Source organism: Gobius niger (assembly GCF_951799975.1).
Source record: "Gobius niger genome assembly, chromosome: 3".
In the NCBI taxonomy this organism is placed as follows: Eukaryota; Metazoa; Chordata; class Actinopteri; order Gobiiformes; family Gobiidae; genus Gobius; species Gobius niger.
Window position 1 is genome coordinate 9,076,807 of NC_136854.1, and position 16,978 is coordinate 9,093,784.

General features: G+C 41.3%; 1 protein-coding gene across 1 annotated transcript in view; it reads right to left on the reverse strand.

Moving 5' to 3' along the window:
- The window catches only part of mad1l1 (mitotic arrest deficient 1 like 1), a 135,022-nt gene that overhangs the window by 79,700 nt on the left and 38,344 nt on the right, over positions 1 to 16,978 (reverse strand). Inside the window, exons 12-14 of the mRNA XM_079552627.1 lie at positions 9,440 to 9,580; positions 7,605 to 7,661; positions 4,337 to 4,428 (exon numbers count right to left, since the gene is read on the reverse strand). Of these exons, the coding sequence (XP_079408753.1) occupies positions 4,337 to 4,428; positions 7,605 to 7,661; positions 9,440 to 9,580 (290 nt within the window). The remainder of the gene's footprint in view (positions 1 to 4,336; positions 4,429 to 7,604; positions 7,662 to 9,439; positions 9,581 to 16,978) is intronic.

A 16,978-nucleotide genomic window follows, 5' to 3' on the forward strand; every position in this document is an offset into this window, starting at 1 on the left:
GTTACTTAGTACTGCTTTAAGCTCTCGAAAATAATTTAAACACAGCACATCACAAGCTTTGCACGTGCCGCTGTGCATTGACTTGTAAATGAAATGTATGTGACAGACACAAAGCCACAGGTTGAGCAGCAGAAGAACAACACATCTCCTCCTCGTTCCAGTTAGTGTGAAGGCGAGCGAGTAGGCTCCTCTCCTTTTATGACAGATAAGAGAGACATTACAACTCCATCAAACTTTGGTACTGTTCATGTTTAAGGCTCTGCCCCTCCCCCCGTGACCCCTGACAAACCGGCCGTTCCCGCTCCTCCTAAATTCTAATCACAATCACATTTATTTCAAATCAATTTTATTTATTTATTTCATACAAAAGTAAAAGGAGCTGTATAGGCGCTAAAAATATAGATTTGGGGAAAGCCAACTGCTATTATTTTTTCAGTTTATTACTACTATGTCTTGCCAGTATCTTTTGCTCGTGGGGTACTTTGCAGAGGGCATCTGCCCCAGGCCACAAGTGTCTTAACAGCGCCCCTGCAGAAACACAGACTTTCACACTGTCTCCCTCATGTCTCTCTCTTCTCTGGGCTTCGGCTGAAAACAGGGGCTTAAGAAAAGAACAAACTATTGAGAATGTCTGGCCGTGAGCTTCACGTTGTTTTAAGAGAACATAGAGCTGAACTCTATGTTCTCTTAATAGAGCTGAGCCGCGATAAACGGCACTCGCGTGTGACACAAGGTTTATTTTTTAGATCGTACAAAACTGTCGCTTATTGACCTCATGGGTCCGTGATTATGAGGCCGACTGATACAAAATAAAGAGCGATCTGAAGCACCAGGTGTGGAGATCGTTGTTCTGTGCAGGAGATGCCCTTCCTCCTGTCTGAGCGCCGCTCTCTGCTGCTGCAGGGCCGGAGGGCGGAGCGTTGAAAACACACGATGAACTAACATGTTCACAGGGCAGGTTCATTTCTGATTTGATTTATTAATATAAGCAAATAAGGCTTATTGGGACAAAACCAATGATAAGGACCCTGGCAAAGCTTTGGATAAACAAACTATAAAACAAATAAATAAAAGGTATGAAGGGAAAAGGGCACTTCAGGGACATGGAGCAAAAGGGGCAGGTGCTCAAGACCCCCTCGCCCTGTGCACGGGCATGCAGTGTGTGCTGGAGGCGAGATAGAAGTGAGAGATGATGGAGCGGCGAGGGATGCCGGTGGCAGTGAGCTTCCTGACAGTAGTGTCGCTCAAATCGAAAGAAACAGTCATAAATATTGAACAATTTGAAGTTGTGGAGGCTCCGATCGAACAAATAGTCATAACACAACTGCATGGACACCGCACTCGAGAAGCGACACAGCCAATTGTCACTTGTGACAGAGTTCAACCCTACAAGCTTGATTCTCCTCAATACTTCAAGTGCTTCCATTACAAGTACTACTTTATAGCACTGGGTGGTCTCATGAAGAAGCAAACCTTGACAAACCACAGTTATAGAGAAGGCTGATTCAATGTTTGCTCTGGAGTTCATCATCCTCAAACTAAAGCCGAAAGGAACGTCAGGTGAACGCACTGGACAAATAATGCTTGTTGATGGAATTTACAAAGTAATTCAGAATTGCCAAGACAGAAACGGGAGAGGAGCAGCTAATAGTTGAACTTAATGATAAGCGAATGAGGCTTATACTAGCTAGTCCCTCCAGGATAACGAAAATCAATCCTGGATCCTTATTTGCTGTTATGCTTTTATATGACAGATAACTGCAGCGTGGGCACTTAGAGTGGCTCTTTTCCTCGTGTAAAGCGGTTGTGTTTGTGTGAGGGGCGTTCCTTGCTGCGTGAACTTCGAGGAGAGTTGAACTGGGAGAGTGTTTTATGTTTTAGTTGTGCGTAGTCAGAGGATAATGTATTTGTATTGTCCCTGAATCACATTTCAAACAACCATCGCTGCCTAAAGTGCTGCACAAAGTAGTGATTCATGAAGGTTTTTGGGCCACTGTTGTCCATCTTCCGGACAGTTCATTGAGAGGAGGACATTCGAAAATGCAAATATTATTCTTGATTCAATTTACTCCCCGTTTTGTTACTTTCTAAGCCAACAGATGTAGTTTAAAAACAATACTTTTCCATCTAGTTTCTTCTACAGTTAAGGATGCCATCTGAATGGAGGGCGCTGCTTGTTAGCATCTCCTGTCTGTGACAACAAAAACACCACCAGCACACTGGGGGAATAATGAGGCACTGCTTACATAACAAATGTACTGTATGGTAATCCACACAAGGAAATTCAATTTGAAGGGGAAAACAATTTTAGTCGGACTAAAATTGAATAGAATTATTACAACAACAATTAAATGGAAAAATTCTAAGGCTACAACTAGATTAAAATAAATTAACACTGCCAGGTGGGGCCTTTCTGTGTGGAATTGCCATGTGTCATAGGCGACGGTTTCATTTACCGGTGGAGTCTCAACCTGGACATTTCAAACAAATCAGCTTGATTTAATCTGTAATCGGAAAGAAGAAGAAAAAAAGCCACAAGTGCCTGCCTCAAGCACTACAGAACACAAGGCAGACTGTTTTGGAACTGAATGAAACAGCCAATATATTCTGTTTAGGCAGAAGGGAGGAAGGAAGTCGTAGAATTATTATTTGATCAGTGCAAATTTTCCTGGGTGCCCAAAGATTTGTGTGGAAGCTCCGGCCTTGCAGAACCCATGGGGTGGGTGCCTATGGCCTGCGCAGCTGGTTATTAGCTCGTATGATAGTACTGCCTACCAGCCTATGGCCCTAAAACAAGAAGCTATTTACCATGTCAGTGTAGATTTGATCAAGCCTCTCCTCACAGCTGCTGTTTTATATTAGTTCAGACATTGTGGTGAAGGACGACAGCACCATGGTAACGCACAAGAGGGACTTGAAAAACCATCAGCTTCTTTTGCCCAAGTAAGTACTAACAATATAACAAAGAACTAGGAGAATGAAGGACAAAACCAAAGTCAACATGAACAAGTAGAGGACCCTGCACATGATGCAATCGCTCTCTTCTCGTCCTTGTGTATTTGAGCACTGTCCAGCCTGCTGCATCATGGGCAGGGCAAGTAGGGTAAGAAACATGGCTGATAGTACCTGAGTATGCTGTATCTGTAGTACCTGAGTATGCTGTATCTGTAGTACCTGAGTATGCTGTATCTGTAGTACCTGAGTATGCTGTATCTGTAGTACCTGAGTATGCTGTATCTGTAGTACCCAAGTATGCTGTATCTGTAGTACCCGAGTATGCTGTATTGGCTGTATTGGTAGTACCTGAGTATGCTGTATCTGTAGTACCAGAGTATGCTGTATCTGTAGTACCTGAGTATGCTGTATCTGTAGTACCTGAGTATGCTGTATTGGCTGTATTGGTAGTACCTGAGTATGCTGTATCTGTAGTACCTGAGTATGCTGTATCCGTAGTACCTGAGTATGCTGTATTGGCTGTATTGGTAGTACCTGAGTATGCTGTATTGGCTGTATTGGTAGTACCTGAGTATGCTGTATTGGTAGTACCTGAGTATGCTGTATTGGCTGTATTGGTAGTACCTGAGTATGCTGTATTGGCTGTATCGGTAGTACCTGAGCATGCTGTATTGGCTGTATCGGTAGTACCCGAGTATGCTGTATTGGCTGTATCGGTAGTACCTGAGTATGCTGTATTGGCTGTATCGGTAGTACCTGAGCATGCTGTATTGGCTGTATCGGTAGTACCTGAGTATGCTGTATTGGCTGTATTGGTAGTACCCGAGTATGCTGTATCTGTAGTACCCGAGTATGCTGTATCGGTAGTACCTGAGCATGCTGTATTCACTGTATTGGTAGTACCTGAGTATGCTGTATTGGCTGTATTGGTAGTACCTGAGTATGCTGTATTGGCTGTATTGGTAGTACCTGAGGTATGCTGTATTGGCTGTATTGGTAGTACCCGAGTATGCTGTATCTGTAGTACCCGAGTATGCTGTATCGGTAGTACCTGAGTATGCTGTATTGGCTGTATCGGTAGTACCTGAGCATGCTGTATTCACTGTATTGATAGTACCCGAGTATGCTGTATTGGCTGTATCGGTAGTACCTGAGTATGCTGTATTGGTTGTATCGGTAGTACCTGAGTATGCTGTATTGGTTGTATCGGTAGTACCTGAGTATGCTGTATTGGCTGTATCGGTAGTACCTGAGTATGCTGTATTGGTTGTATCGGTAGTACCTGAGTATGCTGTATTGGCTGTATCGGTAGTACCTGAGTATGCTGTATTGGTTGTATCGGTAGTACCTGAGTATGCTGTATTGGCTGTATCGGTAGTACCTGAGTATGCTGACCTCCTCCAGGCTCACAGCGGACATCCTCTCAGCCTCTGTGGCCTGCTGCTTCTTCAGCGCCTGCAGCTCCTGCTCCACCTGCATGGACAAACACGCGGAGAGGAAATCAACCTCAAACCCCTCTGACCACAAGCTCGCTGCAATCTGCACCGGGCGAACCCTGGAAGCCTGCTCCATCTCCACAGCACCTTGGATTGCATGGTTTTGCTACTTTTGTCTCTTTTTCCACTGTATTATCTACATTACAGTTTTACCTTGTTCTAAAAGGTCATATTTGTTCTCTTGAATGATTTTTTTTTATTTTCAGCTGCAATATTCATAGTCAAATGAGCAAACGAGCCGCACTAGGACCAAGGTACCAGTATCTCCTCCAGGTGGGACTGTGTATGGAAAAGCATGTTTACAACAGACCCATGTTTTTGGGAACATTTTGCCTGCACTGTAAATCCCTTAAAAAGCCTGAGTAAAACAAATCACAAAGCATATCCTTTAACCTCTCAACTCCCGCCTGAACCGAGGGGATCTTTTCCTCACATCATCAGATTTTTTTCTAGCATTTTTTTGTTGGGTGTTCAACTCACTTGTCATTTGTCACATTTTTGTCATTTTTCGTCAATTTTTTTTTTCAAATTTGTATCATATTTTTGTTAAAAAAAAAAAATCACATTTTTGTCATTTTATCGTCCATTTTTTTGATCAATTTTTTGTCATTTTTAGTCACATTTTGGTCATTTTTTTGTCACATTTTTGTATTTTTTTTTGGTCAAAGTTTTATCACATTTTTGTCACATTATTGTCATTTTTTTGTCATTTTTTTGGTCACATTTTTGCCACTTTTTCATCAATTTTTCGTCACTTTTTTGTCAATGTTTTCTCACTTTTTTGTCACATTTCCATCATTGTTTTCGTCTCAGTTTTGTCGCCATTTTCACAGCTTTTTTCCAGAAGCTTTTGGACTGGGGTAAAGCCAAACTGGAGATAATGTGCTCGGTTCAGGTGGGAGGTAAGGGGTTAAGTCTCTCCATGTCTTGCTTGTCCAATTTGACTCCTTCCAACACATTCTTCTGTCACTCTAAGTCAGGTCTCGTTTCCGCCCGCGCAGACGTTTTGCTTAGTATTTTCTGCGCTTGTCTCGGTGAGCTCTTTCTCTCTCGTTCGCAGACGCAGAAGTAATTAGCGCGGCGGCAGACAGGTGGATTTCACGCGTCATTCCCGGTTAGAGCGGCTGGGATGATGTCTGCGCTGGAACCAAAGGAAGAGGATGAAGTCACAAGCGGAGGTCAGAGCTGCCACCGTCAACCCCTTCAGCGCCCTGGGAGCACGCCTTGCTTTAAAAAACCTGTAAAAAGGCTCTAAGTGATCGGTAAGACATGAAGGCTAAGGCCTTCTCACACCAACCAGATCATCTACGGGAAGCAGGTCTTTCCAGACGACCGGACAAGTGTCTTTGACGAGAACACTATGGGACAGGGACGGCTGGTATCGATGGGATAGGTTGTTTTTTTGTTTTTTTTTAAAGAAGAAACTTTATTTATTTAAACTGTACTTATACTTTATTTTATACTGTATCACAACTAACTGCCAAATGTGACTAATGTGTATAATCATTGTAGTTTATACAAGCAGAAGCAAGTATTGCTTTTTAATGCCATTTTTATGCCCAAATACTATATTTTTATTTTAATGCCACAAATGCACACAAAAAACAGCACATATTTAATTTCTTAAGATTAACATTTCATCAAACAGAGGAAAGAGAATTGAAGAAAATTGGCAACAAAAAAAAATTCAGCCAAAACAGCAAACAATTTATTTTACAAATATTTTAATGAATTAATAAAGCTAAAATCTATGTAGGATTTAATGACAGTTTTAATCCTATTCAATGCTTAGTTAAATTCCTTTCAATGCCCCGCGGAAACCCTGTATAATGATGTTTGTTTTTTTGCGGTCCTTTTAGTGCTAAACAAACACTAAAGTCAAAGACTTTAAAAAAGACATGTTGCACTTCCTTTCAATTAGTTATTGATGTATTATAATACTTTGTGTAAAAACACACATTTCGGGACTAGGGAGAAAAGCACAATAATCAAGCTCCCGCTGCCCCTCTTGGACCTGACAGGCCAGTTTTACTAAAACTCACCTCATTGGTCAGTTGCATCCTGGTTTTACCAAACCCTCGTACTCATTTCGTGCAAGGGTCTGTAAGTTCATAAGTGAGCTCCGTTATCAGGTGGGAGGGGTGAACTCCTTTGAAACCATTGGATCTGATTTTCACTAGCGTTTGGTCATGATGTATGTAATGCGCCCGAGTGAGTGAAACAACAATCATAGCTCTGCCATAGCTCTGCCATAGCTCTGCCATAGCTCTGCCATAGCTCTGCCATAGCTCTGCCATAACTCTGCCATAACTCTGCCATAACTCTGCCATAACTCTGCCATAACTCTGCCATAACTCTGCCATAACTCTGCCATAACTCTGCCATAACTCTGCCATAACTCTGCCATAACTCTGCCATAACTCTGCCATAACTCATGACAAAGCTTCAATTTTAATTTCTGTATATTTGGGAGCCGAGCCAGGACGGATTGAAGAGCTTCCATTACTTTCGTATCCGCCGCCATTGCCAAACGCGGCCACTGAGATCAAGCCCAGACGTACATGTAGGGAAATTCTAACTGACCGGAGTTTACGGATGGCTAAGGCCAGGCTAGGTCAGTTGGTTATTGCAGCCGTTCCCAACGTCTTTTGTCTTGTGGACCCCCTGGACCTTCCAGTGGTAATCCATGTACCCCCGAGCTCAATGGTGTTGCAGTTTATTTTGAAAGCAATCACTTATATGGTCGATTTGTGTGTAATAAGGTTCAAAATAAACTTAAAATTCTCCCAAAACTACACATTTGACAAAAGAATATAGTTTTTCTTATCAAAATAATGTTCAGTTTCTCCTTTTTTTTTATCTGAAATTGTTCCAAGTACCCCCTGCTATATTCTTGAGTACCCCCAGGGGTCCCTGTACCCCTGGTTGGGAAACACTGGGTTATAGCACCACAGATTCTGATTAGTGTTTGAGATCAGCAAATAGGACTTACAGACACTTGTGTATGTCTTGCACGTGAAGCGTGACGCAGTGAGGCTGTAGCAGAGGAGGCTGATGGAGTGAATGCAGGCAGCCTGTGTACACAGACTTTAGTCATGGCTCGCGCTCGGGGCTAATGGGAGGATAATGGGATTAGGGGAGATGTATACTTACTGTTAGGAGCTGCAGTCTGAGAGCTCCTGCCTCTTCCTGGGCTTTCGTCAGATGGGCCTGGGCACAAACAGGAGGCAAGTCAACAATCTGCTTGTGGTTTGGCGTTTGCAGTGGGTTTTAAAGGAGGAACATGTTACAAAAAAACTGACATATGAGCTTTGTACAAGGTCATATTTATTTTGTTTCATAAACATTATACTGTCAAGAATGGCGTTAAAACATTGCCATTAAATGTAAGCAATGTGCTTTATTTATCAAAACTAGACTCAAAAAAATAGCACTAAATCGTGTCAAAACAAGAATAAGTAGGAACTATGTAAAGAACATGTAAATGAACAATGTAAACAATGTAAATCTCAGTTAGATGGAAGATGTCAGTGATGTCCTGACTCTGAAAAGGATATCGTGTCAACCAATATTGTGATTATATTCATTTGGCAATATATTGTGCAGACCTTTGCGATACTCGATTCAGACTGTCTGTATGAACATTTAAAATCCTCCTGAGTCTACATGACAGTGGAGACTTTAGGAGCTTCTCTATAGGTTCATCTTTACAAGGAAAGGCTCACGCTTTGTGTCTTGGATGAACTCCTGATGGAGCATAGCCTACTAGCCTTCCTTAGCATGGCGCAAACAACAACACGGCAAACAAAATCACCAAATAAAAGTTGTTAAAAGGTTTTATCACTTTCATTTGCGTCGTCTTCGTCATGATCATGCTGTGGCTCGTTGGAAAGACGAAACTCTAAGCTCTCCATAGGTGAAAACAGTTTAATTCTATTCTATAGCATAATAGAGGCTAAATTTGATCAAAATCAGACTTTTTTATAAGAGATAATTAGTGTTTTATCAAACACTCTCCTTTCTAACTAACTCCTCTCCTCCTCTAATGTCATGGGAAGAGGCAAGTGACTAAATATATTCGTTTCAAGTCAATTTTCAAGGACATCATTGTTGACACGTTTCTCGATCGCTTTCGTTCATTATTGCGTGTGCATTTAAACATCCTGGTTCTCGGATTGAAGACTTTATCAGGATGTTTCTCAGCCGTCCTTGGACCGATTTTAACCCTTTTTAAAATCTCAACTGTTTCGATCTGTACATGGGAAGCCGCTCTGCTTTGTCAAACGCGCTCCAGAGAACGAGAGAGAAGTGTCGGGTTTACAGCTGTTCACTACGCAACCCCACGCCCCCTCAGACTAAAAAAAAAAAAGAAAAGAAATGCAATATTATAGGAAATGTCCAGATCGTGACTCTTCACAAGTTTTTGATCATCATTTATTTCACTTCTGTTCATCACAGAGCTGCTAAAATCACACAAAAGGTTTTATTAGAGTGTCTAGTTTCGCATTTTGAAAAAATCCAGCAAAAACGACTTTTTCCGTTTTTGGCACTCAATGTGTTAAAACCTCAAAAAAATGTCATAAAGCAGCTAAACACATGTCACAAATAGGGATGTAACGATTCATCGAAAATGGATTTAAAAAGAATTAAAATGTGCATGTGTGGGAATTCATTCATTTTATTCTGTGTAATTTATATCGCCAAATATATCGTTATCATGATTTTTCTCTTTTATATCGTGATTTTAAGCCATATTGCGAAGCAAAGAGCAAATCTACAATAAGGGTTCAAATGAAGTGAAAGATTTATTGCAGCATATTCCAAACTGGTGCTATAACTGACTTTTCAAGCATAAACCCCAACTCTAATTGCGATGCTCGTCAGAAACATCACAACTGGGGTCTTCTCTGATCTCACGCCGGCCTGTCGATCTTTGTTGACTGGAAGGGGAAAGGTCACGGGAGTGTTTTAGTGTGTGCACAGCCCACCTCCATCTCAGAGTTGTAGCTGTGGCTCTTCTGCAGCGTCTCCTCCGCCTCCTTCACCCGTTTGCTGAGCTGAGGGGAGTACTCTGTGGCTGCCAGCTCACTGTCGTAAGACTCCAGAATCCCGCGCATGCCATCACGCTCCTGTAAGTAAAAAAACGACATCGGTATTAGGTGCAGAATATCGTCAAATGACCGTTCTAAAAAATTAAGTCACACGATAGATTGCAAAAACACGAGGTCTGCCATTTGACAAGGAGTTACGATGTTTTAGTAATTTAGGGCCATTTTGTATTTTTTAAAAGTCGTTTCTGGACAAAGTTTAAAACAAAAACAAATAGCTTAGGGTTTTTGATTACATTCATGGAACGTACAGTTTAATCACCAGATATCAGATATTGCAATTGTTTATCATATCGTAATCATACAACAGGCACACAACTCTAGAGATGGTACTTTTTAATACAAGTTTCATAATTCTACACAATTATAACCTCAAAAACGAACATTTTATTGTGGAAAAGAGCTGTTTTTTAGGTTCCAGGCCTAAATAAAGGTGTGGAGCATGGTTTAAAACTCTGTTGAAGACCGATTAGATGACATTAAATGAACATTAAATCCCTTTGGCACTTTGTAAATAAGGAAATCCAACACAAGCTAAAATATAACAGTCGAGTGTAGGCAAAGCTTTCATCATTATCCGTTTCATATTAGTCACTGAAGTGTGAACTTAGCCTTAAGCTGAATGTGGCTCCTCTTGTTTTATACATAACACAGACCTGTTACATGTGTCCTATTAGATCAGAAACTCTGGAATTCCCTGATAAATATTAAACAAATGAGGAAAACACCCAGTGGAAAATTAAAAAAAACTGTAGCCTTCATCAATCTAATAATAATATATTAGCCTACATTCTCAAATTTTCTAAAACATAGTATTGTTTCCTACATCATCAAAATATGTTAGTTACTTAAATTGAATTAAGTAAGTTTCACATAGAAATTCAAACAATAACTTGTTGCAAATAATAACATTTGCTAAAAACACTTCATTTCCCCGGCAGTGTGCACGTGTGGCCATAACCCCCCTGCCAGTAAGCCTAGTGGAAACACAAGATCAGTATTTTCTAAGTAGCATAATATAGAATCCACAAGTGTCCAGAAACCAACACCAGACCTGTCCTGAACAGTCATGAACTCAAAATGCATTTATCACAGCACCATCGATTTGTCAAGTCACTAATGTCTGCAGGAAAGTGAAATCAAATCTGAACTGTTTTCGTTTTATAAGAAGAGAATTATCACACTATCTATTGTACATGCATGCAATGGTTTTTTCACATTTGTCATACTGCATTACAGCATGGTCACAAACATCAGCGTCCACTCTGAAACCAGTCACTTCTCTGTATAAACAGGCAATCAAGATATTTGACAAGAAACCTTTGAGATGGCATCATTGTGATATCATACAAAAGCACAAGCTTTTTACTTTTGCTACTTTTACTAAATTTTTGTATACTGAAATTGACTTTTAAATGTCTGAACAATTGTGTGTCACCTCTGTTCTCTGGCCTCATGGTGAGGTGTCAGGGCTCTCTCAGACCTTCCACCAGAGCCTCAGTTAATGGGGATTGTGTGCTTCCAAAATTTAGAAAATCTTTTGGACAGTCGAGCTTCTCCTTCAGAGGGGCTACACTGTGGAACTCTCTCCCTACGGCTCTGAAACTGCAGACGAACATTACCATCTTTACCAGAGAGCTTAAACAGTGGCTCAAATCGGCCCAAAGGTGTTCACATGTGTAAAATGTGCCCTATCTAGTTTAATAATCTGTTTTATTGTAACTGTGTTTAATAATGTGTTTTATCTTTGAAACCTAAAAGCCCCCTATGGACAGGTGTTGAAAATTAGCACATGTGCTATAACACTTTAAACAATGCATCTGGTTCGTCCAATGTAATTGTTATGTCCATATTAAATAAATAAATAAATGAAAAAAAAATGAAAAATGTTAGCTTGCCATTTGCTAAAAACGGTGACTCGTGTTTGTTGTAATTCTACCTATAATCAGCAAAGGGCGCTCCGACCACAACGTGCATTCTGCATTTACATTCACGAATCTAAAAATATGAAACGTGACATTTAGTGACCTGTACAAGGCTGACGTGGTTATTCCAGCGTGCTGAAGTGTCTTACTTGTATGTGAACACACAGCAGCGACATTAGCGTAATCACATTGTGGCGTGTGATTATCCAGGTAAGCATCAGTAATGTGGTTAAAAGAAGCTAGGCTAGGTCATTTCACAGCTTCCATAGGTGAAATGGGGCCTAATGCGGCTTTATTTGTTTTGGCCGCGTAGGCATCATTCGTCATGCTGCATTAGCCCGGTGCCCCCACCCCACCCCTCCGTCAGAAGAACAGCAGAGTGGAGGTGAAAGATTAATTGGAAATTGCAAATAGAAAAACTGCAATTAGAAAAAAATGTAATCAGCAAAACAGACATGTGAAAATGCAAAAATGCCTGTTAGAATTATCGTCCAGTCTACCACATGTAGAGCACATATGGGGAAACTGCCTCACAATCAGGTGAATCGTTCGTTAATGATTTAATGTGAGCTTTCTGGTTCAGCACTGCTGCTTTCTTGAGTTTACCACGACTAGCGCGACTTTTCAGCACTAGATAAGAAAACCGTTAAGGCGGGAGCTACATGGCCCTGGGCTGTGAGGATACCAGGGTCAGGACCCATTCCTACCTCAGAGTAACATCATTGTGAGAGAAAAGCCCGCCATTAATGCTAGCAAAAAGAAAATGAACCTGATAACTTATAAAACCAACAAACTGAAGCTTAACTTTAGAGACAACAACAACTAATTGAAATGTTTAGCTCAGTTAAACACTAATCAGATCAGTGGTAAAAGACCGTTTTTATTTGTTGTCCATCAAAATCTCCACTTTCAGATAAACAGAGCCAATGAGCACAAACCAACTGGGGAAAACAGCGTTCCATCTCAGGAAAATGAGCTCCCCAGTTCACATGAGCGTGGCAACAGTACACAATATCAAAATACAGCATTTAGACACAGAATTCTAGTCTATTCCAGCTTTGGTCATAAGGCAGACAATCAAAACTGAAATGCTCAACAGTTGTGCTCTCCAACTCTAGAGTGCTTGTGCAATCAATGAGCTTGCAAAACCTTTTTTTTTTGGGGCATTTGCTGGTCGACAATAAGCATATTTAGCCCACTCAAAGTAGGGTACATACTGTTGTTGAAACACATTGTCCTGTCCTCATGGTTGGCAGTCTCTATAATTTGGGTGCACATTTCAAACTCGGGACCACACTGTTCCTCCCATGTCTCTGTATCTTTGTGTAGCAGTCGACCAAAGAGCAGCTCTTCAGCTTAGAAAATAATGGATCGGTTTTCCAGACTGAGGGTTCAAATGTGACCTCAAAGAAGCCAACTGCCTCTGTAGAGCTTGTGTCGTCAAAACCGCCAACATTTCTGGGAATTCTGTAATAATGACAAGCAATTGGGATTTTTTGGACAATGTTTGCTAGTACCCAATAATGTGGCAGATTTCCAGGGTAATCATTTCGAACATTTCATCCACACCTCCATTACCCAGGAGGCCAAATCAATGTACTTTCTTATTTTAGTACCTTGAGGATTGCTCAAACTGGCATGGATGGTGATTGTCAAAGAAACAAGGTTATGTTGATATGCATAAAATGTCCCCTTAATGCTGTCGGACGGTTTTTAAATGCACCCTGTGAACTGAATTTGGGTTTTGAAAGGAAACACTGCAGACCTAAACAGTACAGTTGTCAGGAATGATTGTTTTTTGAACAGTTCAGCTCTACAGCGGCAGTTTGCTTCTGTTTGGAGGTCAGCGCAGTGCGGAGGTGTGGGCGAGCGCTAAACGACGTGCCCGCAGGCTATTCACGCTCCATTATTGTGCAATGAAATTCACTTTATCTAAATCAAAAATCTGTCACTGCCTTCCTGATAAAAAAGACACACAAAAAAAAGTCTCATTTGAAACGCCGGCAGAGTGCAGGGCGATGGATCTATCAGCGCCACTTTAATCATTTGCTCATTTAAAAATGCTTTGTGTCGCCGGTTTTATCAAGCGTAAAATAGGCGCGGGCCCTAATGGGTTGGTCTCCTCTGCACAATGACAAACACTGGGAATATAAACAGAGCGCCGCAGATGTTTCTCTGAGTCCACGTTGCACAAATCTCTGACAATGACCCCTACGATCTCAGGGTGAAGTGGAACAAAGACACATTGTTTTGGGTACATCTGCACTGATGTTTTATGTGTACAGTTTTGAGATGATGTCAGTGAAAAGAAATCACTGTAGAGACTGATGGACTGGGCTGCTCAGGATTTCAAATGGGCCTGGAGCACCATCTGTAGGCAGCAGTGGGAATGGCATTATGGCCAACCCAACAGCTCGGTTTGGTCATGAGTACCTAGCAAGAGAATCAGCCTATTGTGCATGTTTTGGGTTGATGTTGTGAGGGGTAACACCCTTGTGATGGAGAACATACAAACTCCATATAGAAGGCTCCGTGCAGCCCAGGACTCAAACCTGTGACGTTTGTGCTACTGCTTGTAATGCTCCATGTCGTTTTCACTTCTCTGAGTGCTCTGTTCAACCTAGAGATGCACTGATCAATCTCTTACTTTACTTTACCCTCTACTTCCAATACAAATATTGATTCTTTAAGTATCAAACGATACTAAACAGATACCACAAGAATTAATTTACAGTGATTTTCTGTGAGTGGAAAAAGTGAGTGGTACTTTGCCAACAAGATGTTACATCTCAAGGGGTTTCCCATTAATAAACTGAAATTGAAAAACATTCAACAAAAGATTACTGGACTTTTGCAAAGTATGCTAGGATTTATAAAGCTATTTATCATTAATCTTCATGGACTTCTCCATTTTGAGAGTGAACAGATACATCAACTGTTGATTCTGGTCACATCTTGAGTGATGTTCCTGGATTCATCTTCTGGACTGAATCTATTCTTCCCAATATCTGTCTGTCTGAGGGAGGAAACGGAGGGAGGGAGGCAACACATCTATTTGGGGTCTTTTCCTTTGAAATCAGGACACCTCCAGCTACTTTGGAATGCCGCCCCTGCTCTGGTATACCACCCCTCCTCCAAACAACTTGCTGGATCTTCAAGCGTTTGGACAATGTCTGCACACCTTGTATAACAAACCGCTTGGCCCTTGGGCAGCACTGCTTTCTTAATCCTCACCTCTCCAAACTCCTTACATTGCAGCTCCGACACATCATATCACATGAGACTTGCACTCTCCTACATCCAGCTCTCTTGCAAGGTTGCTGTACACCTACTGGAGGTAGTGGTCCAAGTCTTCTTTCACAGAGGGGTTTTTGATGCCAATCAGTGTGCCAAAGTACCCTGATCATCAAATGGGCCACACTGAAACGTTTGGTTCAACAAACGTTCAGACAAACGTGGTTTAGAAGGAAAACGTAATCCAGTCAGCTCTGAATCATTGCTTTTAACAGAAAAGGGTGGTTCCTGTTACAATGCCATGTCCTCAAGGTAAACTACAGTTGTTTTGTAGATAGGAGGAGGAGCTAAGAGAAACTGAGCTTCAAACATTACACAGTTTTACACTTTTGTCATCCCGAAAATGTCTAATGGGTCAAAACTTTACGTAATTGGAATTTTTCTGACTTTGCACGCAGGAGCATTAACATTTGAGAACAGGTCTAAACTAGGGTGTTATTGTATTAAACAGGATATTTTATTGTCGGCATGGGGGGCATGGAGTTACTCAAGTAATTGTGACCTTTACCAGTTTGCTTTTATTCCTGTGCCTGTAGCCAACAGCCGTGATGTTTTTAGGTTCCCAAGCTCCACAAACTCTTGGAGATTCATTTTACCGCTGATGGACTCCAGTGGCTGTGCAGCACGTCTCCGGCTGTGCTCTGCGGAGGGAGGACCAGGCTGATTTGTGTGTTTAGGGCCGATGGAGCATGTTGACCCAGAGAATTACACTGGTCCACAAATCAATAGCGCTGGAGCTCTAGGCAGGAGCTGAGGGGAAAGCAAAGCAGCTGATAGAGGAGTCACGTGAGCCAGGCAGAGCGGCTGACTGGAGAGGGGCCATGTGGGAGGGAGGCGGGATGAAGAGCAGGCTGCACATGTGTCTATGATTAGGAACAAGCAGCATGTGTGTACTGTGTGTCAGTGATGTACGGATCAAGACACAGATCAGCCAATACGATGAATGTTTTTGCACCTTGGCACGTGGCTATTTTGCATTGTAGGGCTGGGTAGCTTGCCATTTTTTCTTCTTCTTAAACCTGTTCTTTAAAGGCATACTGCAGAACATTTGGCCTATAACCGTTACCAATACACAACATGCTCCAAATTATGAGTTCGACACAGTACATACCATTTTTTGTCAGCTAGACATTAAACAAAATTATAATGTTAAATTCTTAAAACTGATCTATTTATTCCGTTACCGGTATCGATATTGGATCTGATGAAAATAAATATGTCATGTATCAATTCCAAACATCCGATACTGAACAATAATGAATCAATACATTTTGAATATGGACATGCTGTACCTCATTTTGAAGCTCTGAACATGGAGTAGTTTTAACTTATCCATGGCTGGGACAGAAATTATGACTTCATAAAGAAAATAAATGAATATCATGATCAAAAGTACATTTGCAGAGGTTAAAACTAACCCTGTGATTGTATTCTTCATGTTCAGAGCTTCAAGATGAGGTGCAGCATGTCCATATTTACAAGTGTTTGTTATTGAGGTGATGATGATACGGTGGTCAAGAATATCTAATAATAATAATAAATTGCTTTTATATAGCACTTTTCTGGACACTCAAAGACGCTTTAGATTGCACTATTCGTTCACTCCATACTCTGGTGGCAAGCTACTATTGTAGCCACAGCTGCACTGGGGTAGACTGACTGAAGCGAGGCAACCAGTCTGCGCCATCGGCCCCTCTGACCACCACTACTCACTCACTCACTACATCCGCTAGGCTTCCTGGTGTTCCCAAACGGTCTCTGGAAAGTTGCAGTTGTGGTTTCCTGGCCAAAGACACCAGGGGCAGATGAAAGCCCCCCAATTATCCCATTAACATTTTAGAAAAGTGACAAAATACATGTTAGAGTCACCATAGCACAGTCACATGTTACTGTTTAAAAGTAAATGGCCTAAATCAGTGCTTCTCACACTTTGTCAGCCCAAGGACCACTTTAACTTCCAATTTTTTTCTGAGGACCACCTAACAGAATCTCACTCCACCACGCCCCAATAAAACAACAAAGTAGGAAGGATAAGCTAAATTTATGTTTAATATGCAACTGTTTCAAGTCAAAAATGAATTATTCAAACACAAATGCAATGATATGATCAGAAATTCTTATATGAATTTCATTTCATTTGAAAAAGTAAAGCTGCGGCTTAATAAGAACAACAAAACATGTTGTTACAGCAGCAAAAAAG